General features: G+C 34.2%; 1 protein-coding gene across 1 annotated transcript in view; it reads right to left on the bottom strand.

Moving 5' to 3' along the window:
* Nucleotides 1–830: 830 nt before the first annotated feature.
* ACTR3 (actin related protein 3) overlaps nucleotides 831–15,620 on the bottom strand; it is a 62,726-nt gene continuing 47,936 nt past the window's right edge. The window contains exons 9-12 of the mRNA XM_026510114.4: nucleotides 8,846–8,938; nucleotides 8,522–8,647; nucleotides 4,416–4,499; nucleotides 831–2,866 (exon numbers count right to left, since the gene is read on the bottom strand). Coding sequence (XP_026365899.1) covers nucleotides 2,771–2,866; nucleotides 4,416–4,499; nucleotides 8,522–8,647; nucleotides 8,846–8,938 — 399 coding nt within the window. The 3' untranslated portion in view covers nucleotides 831–2,770. The remainder of the gene's footprint in view (nucleotides 2,867–4,415; nucleotides 4,500–8,521; nucleotides 8,648–8,845; nucleotides 8,939–15,620) is intronic.

The following is a 15,620-nucleotide window of genomic DNA, read 5'->3' on the forward strand; positions in this document are numbered from 1 at the left end:
ACCAGAAGAAGGTGATCAACTGCAGTATATGCCATTTACTAAAGGGTAAAGATTAAGTTGTGAAAACTGGCTTACTGAAGAGTAGGCAAGTTAGAGAACCATCATCTACTTTATTTCTGTCCGTTAATATTTCCCAATTGATCAAAGCCCTGCCTATTAAAATGGAGACATCAGAAAACACCTTTACTATCACAAAGGAATCAATTCTCACAAATCAAAGCTGCATTGTTAATCCAGATAATACCACCACCTATGTAAATTGAATTAAGGTCCAGAAAGTTCAAAGAATTTGTCTAAGATTATACAAATATATCTTCCATGTTTTAACAATAAAAACAACAAAAAATTAAAGTTAAAGGATTTTTATCAAATTGTAGAACCAGAATAAAAATTTCAATCACTGGTCTCAGTTTGGTGTTTTTCCAGTGGACCATGCTCATGTAGCCTGACATGGAATCAGTGTTACAGATTTGAATTCATCTTGGCCAGCATCTACACATATACAACCAAAGGTGCTGTAAGTTGCAAAATGATACACAGTGACAGGAAAGATGCAAAGAAATAAGAGCACTGTTTTTACCCTATTATAGCTCAGTCCTATAAACGCAGAGGAAAAGGGCTATCAAGAAATATACAGGAAAGGTTTGAGCCTTCTTATTTCCCTAAACACGTGTAAGTTTAAAGGAAAATTTTTGACCTTCACATTTTTATATCAAACAGTTAACATCTTTATATAAGTATTCATAAGATTGTAATCTGTGGTGGCTCTGTAAACATGTCTCTTGAGCTTACTCATTTATTATTCAATAATACTAGGTGGAAAAGACATATTTAAGGAAATGCTAATAATACTTTATTGGAACAGGAGAATGAAATCTTTAATGCTTGTCCATTTAGTTCTGTATCAAAAGATCTTTGAAAAAGCAGAATGGAGAACAGTATATGTAGCAAACTCCAATTCATGTTAAAGTAAGGGAGCTATACTTCTTTCAATATGCACAGATAATTACAAGGACACAAAGACATTTCTAACTGTAATGAGAAAATAAGCTAGGGTGAAAAAGAAACCTACTTTCACTATCTACTCTTTGGTACTGTTTGAACAGTTTTTTGTTTTTGTTTTTACATGTTCATGAACTACATTTTTGAGGAAAAAACAAAAAACAAAAAACAACTTTGATTCTGATACTACAACTACCAGAGGACGTACACTTTGTTCTTTACTCCCATACTCAAAGCTTCACAGAAATGATTAATATAATTTTAAGTATCCTGCTTCATTCTAAATAAAATCTAAAGTTTACTCCTCAATTCTATTTTGATATTAAATACGAACAACAAAGACCCTTTAATTGTTCTTTAACTTTTAGACAGAAATATACTAATTCTATGTGCATTTTCATGGGTAATGAAGTTCAAATATTCACTGGCATTAATGCTGAAGTTCTAAAAAGCCTAAAAAAACTTCATTTTTATTTTCTATAAATAACTGATTAAACTTCAAGTTCACAAGATATTTTCTACCACACACATTATAGAGATTTCAATGAATCCCACTATTCCAGTAGAAATAGAAATCATATAAAATACATAAACACAAAATAGAATGACACTGCTTCTAAAAAAAAAAAAACATTAGGAAAGGTAATTCAGTTTTAATTTATTTTCATCACTTTTTCTTCATGATCCAGATATTTTAAAATGCAAAGAAAATTAACTTTCCATGATATGTCAGGGACTGGCACTAAAAAAATTTTCAGACTGCAAATGAGTTATACAAATGAAAATATCAAATGGAGATCCAGTTATCAAAATGAAAGCACTCAACATATTAAAAGTTCACAATTATTTGTTTAGAGCACATAAAAAAGTCAGCTTGCTAACTGTTGTGATTTTAAAGAACTATTGCAGAGGTCTGAAGAAAATAGATTAGTTAACTTATAAAGAGATTAAAGAGCTTGAAACAAGTATTAAAAAGAAATTTGTGCCTTTATTAGAATGGTGTTAGGCTTTAAATATACCAATTTTGGTAATCAAATTATTTATTTTTAATAAGAAATGACACTACAGAACTGCAGTACTGGTCCAACAGTCTTGTCTTTACTTTTCCTTTAAAGCAAGAAACAGGATTTGAGTAATCAGAAAGCACTAGCGGGCATCAGTTAATCCAAGATACTAGCTTCTTAGTTCCAAAAGCACTTGCAAAGAAAACCACTGGGGGGTACAAGGCGGTGGAAGCCATTTGTAATAACTGGAATCCCATGAGTGTGTACGTACGCCAAGTCTCATGAGGCTTTTTTTTTTTTTAATTTATCCTTTACTTGGTCACTTGTTTTTCCTCAAATACTAGTTTTTCTTTGACTTTTTTCCTCAAAGTATAAAAAGTATGAAATATAAACAAGCTCTTACATTGCACACTTAGAAGTGTACAACTCAAGCATTATAGAGCTATCTACATACCGATAAATCCCATCAAATCTTGGATAATTCAATAATATACAAAATATCAGGGCACAAAGAGAACTGAAACCCACTTCTTTTCGTTACACATAAGATTCAAATATTCAGTCTAAAGAAAAACACTTAATCATTTTGGCTTTCCTCTACATTCGCATGTTGATATACTTATTAAAATATTCCCGTATAATTGTTTGGTCTTCTTACTTCAAGTCAGGTTTAAAACCTCAAAACCAGCCATCCAGACAAAACAGGTAATCAGAAAGATTATTTCTTCCCCACCTCCCTAACCCCAATAATTATGAAATCAATTTTACGACATGACTCCAAACACTGGATTGTGACGACAAATGCTAGGTCCAATTTCTTCATAATCCTTTTTGGTGTGGCATACTTGGTAGAACTCAGGCTGAAAATAAAGACATGTATTTTTACAAAGGTAAAAAATGTACCACCTCTCAATACGCTTTAAAATAGATTTGTTAAATCTTAAATGTTTATTATTAGTCCATCTTGGTATTTGAATAAAGCTTAAAAATTCTACAAACCGTGACTTAAAATCAGCTATAATCTTCATCAGAAATGAAAAGTAGCACTTACCACATGTCCTAACATACATCCCCCTACCTCAGCATGATTCTGAAATTCTGAGGACTAGAAGACTGATTCTCAAAAGCCCAGACTATTCTGATGAGACTTCCCCACATTGTACAATAAACCAATACTCTAAAAAAGCAGCATTGATCTAAAATATAAATAAGGGGCACCTCACTGGTCCAGTCAGTTATGTGTCCAACTCTTTATGTTCAGGTCAATGACCTCAGGGTCATGGGATCAAGCCCGCGCTGGGGTCCCTGCTCAGCCCTGCGAGGAGTCTGCTTTAGATTTTCTCTCTCCCTCTGCTCCCCCACCCCCACTGCTCACTCTCTTTCTTGCTCTCTAAAATAAATAAAATTTTTAAAATAAAATAAAAACTCCTCTTGGTCATATACAAAAACTTCTAGATTAACTTGCTTTCCTCACTCAAGGTCTGGTACAGACAGAGGCTCTCTCTGTTAACTTCTTTAAAGGGCAAACTTACCAACTCATTAGGTTATATGGCACAAATGGAAGATAACTAAAATTAAGAATTAAGAAAGTAATTTTTACCTCTTATTTTTAAATGGTTTTAAAAATCCAAGTCTGTATAGTTTTCAATAATTCAGATAAAAGCTTCTTCATTTTATTTAATACTCTGCGTACTACAGGTTAAAGCACTGATATTTAACAGGCTAATGATGTTAAATTATCTTTTAAAGAGGCTCTTAAGATGTTTTGGTTTGGGGAGCAGGCCCTTAGAATAATTCCCTTTACTAAGTTTTGAACATCATACTTCCATGCAGTAATCTTTGTTTTTAAATATTCGCACAGAAAAAACAATGACCTTCTGATATCTATATCATCACAAGATTAAAAGAACTTTCCCTACAGATGAATTTAAAAACTCTAGGGGCGCCTGGGTGGCACAGCGGTTAAGCGCCTGCCTTCGGCTCAGGGTGTGATCCCGGCGTTCTGGGATCGAGCCCCACATCAGGCTCTTCAGCTATGAGCCTGCTTCTTCCTCTCCCACTCCCCCTGCTGTGTTCCCTCTCTCGCTGGCTGTCTCTACCTCTGTCGAATAAATAAATAAAATCTTTAAAAAAAAAATAAAAATAAAAAAATAAAAAAAATAAAAACTCTAAATGTTCACTCTGAAAAACTGTCTAATAACCAAAAAATAAAATCCAAATAATACTTCTACTTCTTAAAATACTATGTACATATATACGTATCCAATTTTTAAAAACTTTCTCATGCAATACACAGATATATTGCAGATAAATTTAAAGAAATTTCCCTTGTTAGTCTATATTGTATAAGGACTGGCGAATTCTTCTATCTGAAAAAAAATCAAATTTTAAATGTAAGCTTTATCTCACCGTGGAAGCCAGCATCGATCCTCCAAACCAAACTGCATATCGCTGCATGTGGTGTGTAATGACTTGTACATCAATAGGTTTTGGCTAAAAATGACATAGTAAGAGGAGTTCAACAGTAAATTCAAATAATTTCTGTATCATTTTAACTTTAAATACACAAATGTAATGTTTCACATACTCAAAAACATGTAAATAAAACTTTAGAAGAGGCAAGATGCACATAAAGCAAAACAGAGAAACAAATTAAGCTAATTTTATTGAAACAAAACAAAACAATAACCACACACTTATGACTATGCCCTCTTAAGATAAAAACTAAGGAGGGGGGCCTGAGTGGCACAGTGGGTTAAGCCTCTGACTCTTGGTTTCAGCTCAGGTCATAATCTAAGGGTCAAGAAATCTAGCCCCGCCTTGGCCTCCATGCTCAGTGTAGACTCTGCTTAGGACTCTCCCTCTGCCCCTCCCTCAGCCTCCTTCTCAAATAAATAAATCTTTCTAAAAAATTCTTTTGAACTCCAGTTACTATATTTCTCACTGGTATGGATTAACAGTTCTGAAACCACTATAATACGTATTCCAGTTTGAGCAAAAACATAAATGTAGATAAGTCAAGTTTCTCACTGTCAGACAAGAGCATTAAAAATATGGAAAAGTGGAAGGCTACAATGAACTTCTGGTATTCTGGAACTAACAGTATCACTATGAATTAAGAGTTTTTAATTTATATAAATATAAAACTGGATGCAGATGAGTTTGTATGTGCATGCACACAAACACATCCTAGTTCTGACTCCCAAGAAGGCCTGAGGTAGTGACCTTCAATAACAATGAATATACCTAGTGTCCAAAATTCAGTTCCTTAATAGCATTTTCCACTAAAAGGAACAAGGGTGTCTCAGGGGAAAAAAAAAGAAAAAAAGGCTGATTCTAATACCGGAGAACAGAAAGTACAAGATGAACCTGAATTATTTTGCTGTGTCAAAGAGTAGCAAAGAGCCTAAAGAATACTAGGGCCACATCAAAAGGACAAAAAGCCACCTTTAATGGCTCGCAATGGCCAAATCTGAGAAAATCTGAACATCAAAATTAAAGATATTAATAGTATTAATGATACGTTGATATTTCATCACAATGATAATACAGCCTGAAGAATAATATGAGAAATCAGGTTTTTATAGAGGTATGACTGAATGAATGAATGAGTGAGTGAAGAAGGGAAAACTTGTCTTCTTACAGTAAAATGAAACTAAAAACCATAGAAGGAATGATGGAATTTGCAAAATACCAGTTGGCAACTACTATGCAGTGGTAACTATTTTAGGAAAGAAAAATGGATGTTAAAACCAGTGGCTGAAAGTTTGATAAGAAACAGGATAGCTGCACAGTCTGAAAATACCTTCCCATAGGATTCTTATCACACATAAAGAAAAAATAATAACTATTTTTAGTTATTATTAGTTTAGAAACCCAGCAGACACAACTTTAACCAACTGATCAAAATTAACATCTGGGATAAAGTATACAATGTGTCTAGTGATATAATGCACTAAGAAAAGAAACAACATTATTCCTGTGGTATTACTGACAAAAGTACGTAATCTGAACCTAACTGACCAAGAGGAAATACCAATCACAAATTGAGAAACATTCTGTAAAATAAATGGCCTGTATTCTTCAAACACCACGGTTTTTGACTTATTTAACTATGGTTAAATAAGAAAGACAAAAAAGGGGCACCAGGGTGGTTCTGTCAGTTGAGTGCCCAACTCCGGTTTTCAGCTAAGGTCATGATCTTGCAGTCGTGGGATTGAGCCTTTTGTGGGACTCTGCGCTCAGTATGGAGTCTGCTTCAGATTCTTTCTCCCTCTCCCTCCCCCACTAGCCCTCTCCATTCAAGAGCACTTGCTCTCTCGCTCTAAAATGAATAAACTCTTTAAAAGAAAGAAAGAAAGAAAAGAAAGGAAAGAACGAAAGAGAAAAGAAGACTTGAGTACTTACTCCAGATCGAAGGTACAAAAAAACTAATTCAAACATGTGGTCCTAAATTGGATTCTAGACCAGAAAAAAATACGTTTTTTTCCCCCTTTTAAGGACAATAATGGCAGAAGTGGTGAAACCTGAATCAGGTCTATTAACTAGATTTTTTTTATTGTATCAAGGCTAATTTTGTGATTTTTGACAATTGTAATGTCCTGTTTCGGGACATACGCACTAAAGTATTTAGGGGTGATGGGATATTATATTTTCAACTCATTCTCAAATAGTTCAGAAAAAAATATTTGCATGTATAGGTATATGTGTATATTTGTATATGTACATATCTTTACAGATATCGATAAAGCAAATATAAAATGCTAACATTTGGAGAATCTAGCTGAACTATATATAGGAATTCCTTCTATTAGGTTTTGTACCTTTTCTGTAAGTACGAAATTATTTCAAAAGAAAAAGTTTAAAAATATTTACATGTCATAAAAAATGGCTTATTTTTGTTAAGAAAGTTATTTAGTTGCCATTAAAAATACAGATTGAAAGGGAACAAAGCCAGATTTAGATACAGATATATAAAAATGTTATGAAGATCCATAAAAATATCAAGTAAAATAAAAAAGGGAGGCAGAGTCCTCCAGTAAACTGGATTTCTCTCTCCTGTATCATTAATGTCAGTACAGTGCTGATATCATTGCAGGAAAAAAAATTCATTTCTTATTTGAAATGCACAAGAAGCCTAAAAATATTAAATTTTTACTTTACTAAACTACTACACTCAAAAACAGCATTTGTTTCATTTCACGTATCTATAATGAGTCCATTACAAACGAAACAACTACCTAAACATATTTTTTTACTGCACTCCAAGGGATAAGTTTAAGATAATCAAAATTTAGGGGCTGAAAACAGTCAGCTGTCATGCGATTTCTAAACAAGCGGCAAACCCTAGAGGATTGTATTTTACTTTTAAGTAATTTTGAATGACTAGCAGTCTCAGATGAAACCCTAATTCTTGATAATTTTTCAAGTTGAATAAAATGTTTTTATTTAGAAATGTATCCTCTAAATCAATGTTTTGCCTCAATATTCTACACTGAAAAAGGATGAAACATGACATTTACTGAAAAACTGTCTCATAAATATAGAAAGCAGATATCTGAGAATTTAAAATTAATTTTGATTCTGACAGCAAACCTGAAGTCCAGGACATGTAAAAGAAAAGTTACTTCTGCTAAACCACACTTGATTTCACACTATGAGGCTACTATGGGGGAGGCTACAGTGAGTCTGTGCAAGCAGGCTTGACCCCACAACATCAGCTTCCCTCTCAACTCATCTTTCTTGTACTGCTATTTTAAATTGTGTGGATCCTTACGGAATATTATCCCTAGAGTATGCGAGGAATTCTCTATGTTATCTGTGAGAGACGTATAAAAAAATGTCACTCACACAGACTAAGAATATCTTCCAGAAATGTTGATAATATCCTAGAGGAATCAAATGACCAAGAATATCATAGACATGACATTCTTGAATGATTCCATATATGTAAATCCTTTAAAAATATATGTTTTTGGGGGCGCCTGGGTAGCACAGCGGTTAAGCGTCTGCCTTAGGCTCAGGGCGTGATCCCGGCGTTATGGGATCGAGCCCCACGTCAGGCTCCTCTGCTATGAGCCTGCTTCTTCCTCTCCCACTCCCCCTGCTTGTGTTCCCTCTCTCGCTGGCTGTCTCTGTCTCTGTCGAATAAATAAATAAAATCTTTAAAAAAAAAAATATATATATATATATATATATATGTTTTTGTGAATACATGCACAGATAAAAACATGAACTGGATATACACTAAATTCATGACAGCAGCTACCCTCTGGAGGAAAAAGAAAGGATGGAAACCAAACAGAGAAAGGAAAAGGTCTGAGGAAGGTAAGGTACTCTTTCGGTAATATTTTCTTAAAATAAGATCTCAATATGATTAACTACTTTCCATTAGAAAGCCTGATAAAAATCCTCTTATTTTCCTAAATAAAAGCAAAAGTTGACAGACATTTCCCATCCCCACTGCAATAATCAAGGCACCCTCAAACCTCCCACCAATAACTGAGAAAACCAACCTTCAATCTGCCACCACTCAATTCCTCACTTAATTTCAGCCTGGCATCTACAGTTCTTTTCAAATCTCTTTGCAAGCGACGTCCAAAGTCCCTGAACATGGTTGAACCTCCAGAGAGGACAATATTCTATATTAGTGGAGAAAAATAAATAAGTAAGTATGACTTTTACTTAGAAAGAGAAAAATTTTAAAGACATAAGAAACAGTACTAAAATCCTATCATAGGCTTTTGAAGAGAGGGTTTTTAATTTAATATTCAACAACGGACAGAAAAATAAAGTTTTTTAAAAGTATGACCCTGAACAATTTTGCTGTAAATACTGACCTTGTAGAGAGGACGTCTGACATCAATAGGGCAATTCTGAATTACTTCATCTACAACTTCTGAGATAGGTTGAGTAAAGTCTGGATTAGCAAACTGAAAAGTAAGTAAAGGTGGACATATGACAGAGATTAGATCATTAATAACTTAAATATCACAATAAAAAATTAAGAAAGTTTCCAAAAACAAAAACTTTTTACAAACATAAATTCTGGTCTCTAATTCAAAATTAAAGACACTGAAATCAGAGATTTCAGAAGAAATCAAATTACAGTAATGATGATATATACCATTTCATAACCATCAGAATAGCAAAAATGTAAAACCACACATATACCATGAGCTGGTAAAAATCTGTAGACATGCACACGAGCCGAGCTCTGAAAATCTGAGTTGACCGACACATTCGTAGTTGAGGTCAAACAAGGAAATGTTCAGTCTTCTCATTTCAGCTTTTATACTATAAGTATATATAAGTATATATGTAAGTATATATATATAAGTATATATATATAAGTGTGTGTGTGTATATATATATATGTATGTATGTATATATAAGTGTCCTTTTCATGATTTATTTAGTGCCACAGTTTCCACATTTTGTGGGTGATTTTGCTATTTAAAAGGGTCCCCAGGGCGCCCAGGTGACTCAGGAGGTTGGGCATCTGCCTTCAGTTCAGGTCATGATCCTAGCATCCTGGGATAGAGCCCTGAATCATCGAGCTCCCTGCTTGGTGGGGAGTCTGCTTCTCCCTACCCCTCTGCTCCTATGCTCTTACTTAATCTGTCTCTCTCCCTCTCAAATAAATAAAAGATCTTAAAATCAAATAAATAAATATAAAAATAAATAAATAAATAAATAAATAAATAAATAAGAATGGATGGATGAATGAATGAATGAATGAATGAATGAATGAATGAATAAATAGGTCCCCAACCATAGTAGTGCCAAAATGCTATCTACTGTTCCTAAGCTTAAGGCTGTGATATGTGTCACGGAGAAAATACAGTTTTAGATAAGGTTCACTCAGACATGAGTCACAGTGCTGTTGCTGGCCGTGGGATCAGTGCTAATAAATCAACGATATATATTAAATAGTGTGTCTTTAAACAGAAACACAAATAAAACAAGGTTCTATGTTCCTGACAAGTGCTGTAACCTAAGGCTCAAAGAACCTAACCCTGTTTCCCCCTACGAGCAATGGTTCAGTATTCGCTAATTTGGCGTCCATAGCAACTTTATATAGAGTATCTACTGTGAATAACGAGAATAAACTGTATACTCACATAATGACATACCATAGTTAAACTATTTCCAAATAGCTGACACTCAAAAGCAAAACTCATTTTTTAAAAAAGCTAACTTCAAAAAAACTTGAGTGATTCCATTTATGTAAATCCTTTAAAAATATGTTTCTGTAAATACATATAGAGTTTAAAATATAAGCTGGATATACACTAAATTTATGACAGCAACTCCCCTCAGGAGGGAAAAGAAAGGATGGAAACCAAATAGACAAAGGAAAAGGTCTGAGGAAGTTAAGATACCCCTTGTAATATTTTATTTCTTAAAATAAGATCTCAATATGATAAATATTAAAATACTAGTATGTATTTATTTGGAATGGAAGGTACATGTATTACACAAAACTTTTCAAAATTTTTTAACAGACTGGATAAGGTAGGTTTGAGATGGAAAGCAGTTTGACAGCTTCAATTATTATGGAAATAGAATGAGGTTAAAAAAAATAAATTTTTAAAAAAATTTTATATACAACAGGCCTTATACAAGGAGAAATAAGATTAAGGAAGGCTCCCTTTCTTCCCCATCATTTATTTTTATATGCATGCCAATGACCCTCCAAAATCATACTGTATATTTCCTGAGAGGAACTATAAATATTTATATATATACATATATGTATATAAATTTATATACATAAATAAAATATTAGATCTCAGAATTAAACTTGTATTCTGAAACAAAGACCTAATTTTCAAAAATATATGTAAGTGGCCATCTATTACTCTTTAAAATTGGAAAGGAAATGCTACATGGAATTTTTCCTAGGTAAAAATAAAAGGTCAAAATTTAGCTTTATTTTGTCGAAATAGCAAGTCTATTTTATTCAAATGAACAAAATTTAAAGTAACTGTCTAGAAAATGGGTTGCCAACCACCTCTCTTGGCCTCTCATTTTTCCCATTAGGCTGTCTAATGGGAGAGACAACATTCCTTTGTTTGTTAAACTGATTCTGTAACTTGACTGGTAACTATTAGGGATGTGCCAATTTTTTCCAGTTTTAAAGATCAGTTTGAAGTCATTAAGAGTCTGGGCATACAATGAAAAGAGATAATGTTACTTAAGTGATGAAGCATAATGATATATTTTAATTTAGATAAAGTAAAATATCCCCAACAACGATTCCACTGACTTCTATTATCATAGTAAGAGAAAAAAAAAATGGCGGCCAACATCTATCTTTTTGAAGCATGTTGAAGAGCACACATAAGAAACCTTAACAGGGATACAGAATTCCTAGGGATAATGAATACCTAAGAGTGAGTATAGAAATGTGGCTCATACCGAACCTTGAAAACCCAACCTACAGACTATTTGTTCTACCTGTCAGAAGTAGTCCATATTGTATTTCTGTGGGAAAATGGGAAAATATAACTCAATTTGATTGGCTCTATATGCCATTTATAGACAAGCTTAGTTCACAGGCAAGGAATGGCTCAGTCCACAATTAACTATAATTAGCAACAGAATTAGAATCCTGAAAATTTTATTTTGTGATTTGTAGAAACTCTCTAGGTTTCAGACTATGAAATTTCCAAGGAAACTTAAATTCTCAAAACATGCTTTTATGATCCCATGATACTTCAACCTGAGACCCCGTCACGAGATTTAATCCCTAAAATGTGGACAAAGAACATTAACAATTTGATAGAAAATATATGGTCTATATATCTTAATATAGTATCTTATCAACTTATCAATATAGAACTTACAAATTCTCTAAACTGTCTTTGTTAACCATACTTCTTCAATATTTACCTAAACAACACACACACACACAAACACACATGCACGCGCGCACACACACACATACAGAGGAATGCGTGTGCTCAAGAGATTAACCTCCCATAATTCTTTCCTTAACCTTTGAAACAGTTTATCTGCTACAACATGAGCAAGTAAAAGGCAGGAACGGGGTCACTCATTCCTGTGCTATGTCCTTCTCGTAGCAATTTTTAATCAAGAACATACAAAAGAAAGAATTTATACAACCTTTAAATACTCACATACTCTGAATCGATCCACAGATATTCTGATTTAGAAAGAAATTAAGTCTGATTTGAATACATCTTCACAAAAAGCTGAGGGAGTACTGTGCTATATAGAATCCCAGGTGAAAAGGAGTAGAATATGTAGTAAAGCAGCAAACAATGGCTACTTAGTAAATAAATGAAGGAAAAGAGTAAGAATTAACAATAAATTGTTGTAGGTTACTCAATACTTGACTATGTTCAACCTAGGGTCCCCACTAAGAATATTTAGGCCTTTTGTTTTCATTTTCAACAAAAGGAGTAGTCTTGCCTCTAAATGCTCTCTAGTCAGGTCTTAATACTACTACAAGTGACTATCAAGGGAGGAGTATCTTTTCTCTCTTCTGAAAAATTTATAAAGAATACACCCAAGTACACAAAGCAGTTCAAATGGCTTCGTCAAAAAAATTTAAATTTCCTTAAAAAAAAAAAAAGAGTGCCAAGCCCATTCCTTCTAAAAATACTCCTTTCAAGCATTTGTGATGAATTTAGCAATTCAAAAAATAAATATCCCTACTCTTTCATACAGGGTATCTTCAGTGTCCAAGTTTAGATACCTACACTTTCATCTAGCCAAAACAAAAAACAGAGTGAATCTTTCAAATGACAGAGGAACTCTGACACAGAAATATCTAGAACTACAGAAGACAGAATCTTAAAATTCACTTGGGAAGTGACACAGTTCATATGATACAAAAAAAGAAAAAAAGGAAAAAAAGGTCTATTCTGGAAAAACATGGTGAACTGAGCACACATATCCCAACTTGTTCTCTCTACTGAAAGCACCAATAAAGATTTTTTTTAAAAAAGGAATAATCCCAAATGTATGGAGAGAACAGAACAAGAAGAAACAGCAAGAAAATTTGGCAAACTGGAATCTGGAAAGCAGATGGACAAGACCATGCACTCCCTCCAAAACACTTAGTAAGTCATCAGTAGGGAAAGCCAAGAATAAGGCTGTTTTCTATCCTCCCCCCCCCCCAAGAACCGGCTGTACCTGTTAGCACTGAAAGTGAGGTAGAAGAAGGACAGGAAAGAACACTGGCTGAAAGTCTCTGTGAAAAGCAATTAAAGTCACAGATCCCAACCAAAGAAGTCTATGAAATGCCTCCTCCTCATTCAAGGAGAAAGGTGGCTTATCCATTCTCTAAAGGGAATAAATTAGAGAGCCCCGGACTCTTATACATGGCTGAAAGGAATGAAAGTCGGAGGCTTTTAAGTGAAGGTACGCAGCCTATTGTTGACACACAAATGCCGACGACCCTCTTCCCCTCTTCCCCATTCGGCTGCCAACCTCTACCCTCCAGGCAGCTATCTTCTTAGGAATCGGACTATCCGAAATGATCTAAGGAAACACATATAGGGCATTCCTCCAAAGAAAAGGCCACAGTCAACAAGCCCTACCCACAAAGCTCTGATTTCCAATCAGGTTTTTAGTGTCCCCTTCTTAAATGAGTGGCCCCCAAAAATCTCTAGCATGAAAAATACAGGAATCAAAACAAAGAGAAAAGCAACCTGGAAGAAAGAGACTATGCAGAAAGAACAACACTTCAAAAAACCTAGACCAACATCCTCAGAGAGCCAGAAGATATGCAATCATGAAACAAGAACAGAGCAGCATAAAAAAAGGAATATTCAAGAGCAGATGAGGGGGAAGCCCTTGAAAATTAGGTACATTAACAGAAAATAAACTCAATAGAAGGTTCAGAAGGTAAAACTTAAGAAATCACCTAAAGAGTGGAACAAAAAGAAAAAATACAACTAGAAGAGAAAACAGAGAGCACATCAGAATGTTAGGGGAACAAAGTGACAATCTACAAGTATCTGGAAAGAAAAAAAGCAGGTCCTATACAAGGTTTAGAAATCAGAACAGTTTTTTACTTCAATTTGTAACAGGAAGCAACTAAGCTAAGGCTTCAAAATGCTGGGGGAAAAAATGATTTACAATCTAGAATTCAATACCCAAATTATCAGACAAGTATGAAGATAAAATGAATACATTTTCAGACATGCAAGGTCTTGAAATTTCATCCCTCACGTGCCCTTTTTATCAGGAACCCCAATGGGAAATGATCTCCACCAAAATAAAGAAAGAGAAAGATATGGGACAGAGGGAAGAGGGATTTAACTGAGAGGCAACAGGAATCCCCACAATAATGGTGAAGGAACATAACTCTGTACCAGGTGCAGAAGGAAACAGGTTCATACTGGGATGTAACACATGCTCTGGAATATTAAATTGATTATAAAACCCTATGCATCTGAATATCCTGAGAAGACAGTTATAAAACTGGCGGATAGAGTTTAGAGGTGAATTAAGGGTCATTATTTATTTTTTTTTTTTTAAGATTTTATTTATTTGACAGAGAGAGAGACAGCCAGCAAGAGAGAGAACACAGGCAGGGGGAGTGGGAGAGGAAGAAGCAGGCTCCCAGCAGAGGAACCCGATGCGGGGCTCAATCCCAGAACGCCGGGATCATGCCCTGAGCTGAAGGCAGACGCTTAACGACTGAGCCACCCAGGTGCCCCTAAGGATCATTATTTTAAAACTAAGCAAATAAGTTATTGTTTTCCATGACAAACAAAATAGAGGACAGGAAAATATTTCATGGTAAACTGCATGACTCAGATCTGGTTAGAATTTGTGTTCACAAGATCTGATTACAATTTGTGTTCACAAAAATGTAAGCACTGAATTTTTACTTAATTGAAATTATAATGTAATTATTGGGACACAAAGGTATGGAAAGGTACTGTTTGTCGTGGCAAAAAAAGAGAGAAAAGGCAATCCTCTTCCTCCATAGCTGGAAACTGACAGAAAATGACTAAAACTGAAAAAAACTTGAAGTTGCAATGCAACCAAACCAATTTGTAGCTATGGAGGCACTCACCAAAAGAATAAACTAAAAAAAGGTTGAAGTGCTTATTTCTAGGGAAAAAAAAATAGGGAGAGAAGTATGCAGGGTACTCCTAGTTTCTCTTAGGATTTCAATAACTAGGACTTTTAAACAATGTGCATATACATAAACTGATTTTAAAAAACAACTCTGAAGAAGAGAAAAACATGGATTTCTCACAGAAGAAATTATTTACAAAGAAAAATATGCTATAGAGAGTAAAGATGTTTTTTAAAAAACTTAATGAAGAAAACCTGATATATCAAATGATAAAAATTACTTAAATAGAAAAAAATTACATATGAAACATTAGCAACAAGGTAAACTGACATCCAGACAACTATCCTTTTCCTAAGCAACACGACACAACCAAAACACCACAGTTTATTTATGTTATCTAATGTGTCAAAGGTTTTTTAAGACCATCACAACCTTAGCTGAGGATGTCTATAAAGAGTATTCCACGCTTCTTCCTTTAAAATCGAAGATTTCTCTTACCTCCCATGCTATTATCTATCCTGTGATAATGATCCTATTCATCCAGGACT

This window comes from Ursus arctos, unplaced genomic scaffold (genome assembly GCF_023065955.2).
Source record: "Ursus arctos isolate Adak ecotype North America unplaced genomic scaffold, UrsArc2.0 scaffold_1, whole genome shotgun sequence".
Lineage (NCBI taxonomy): Eukaryota > Metazoa > Chordata > Mammalia > Carnivora > Ursidae > Ursus > Ursus arctos.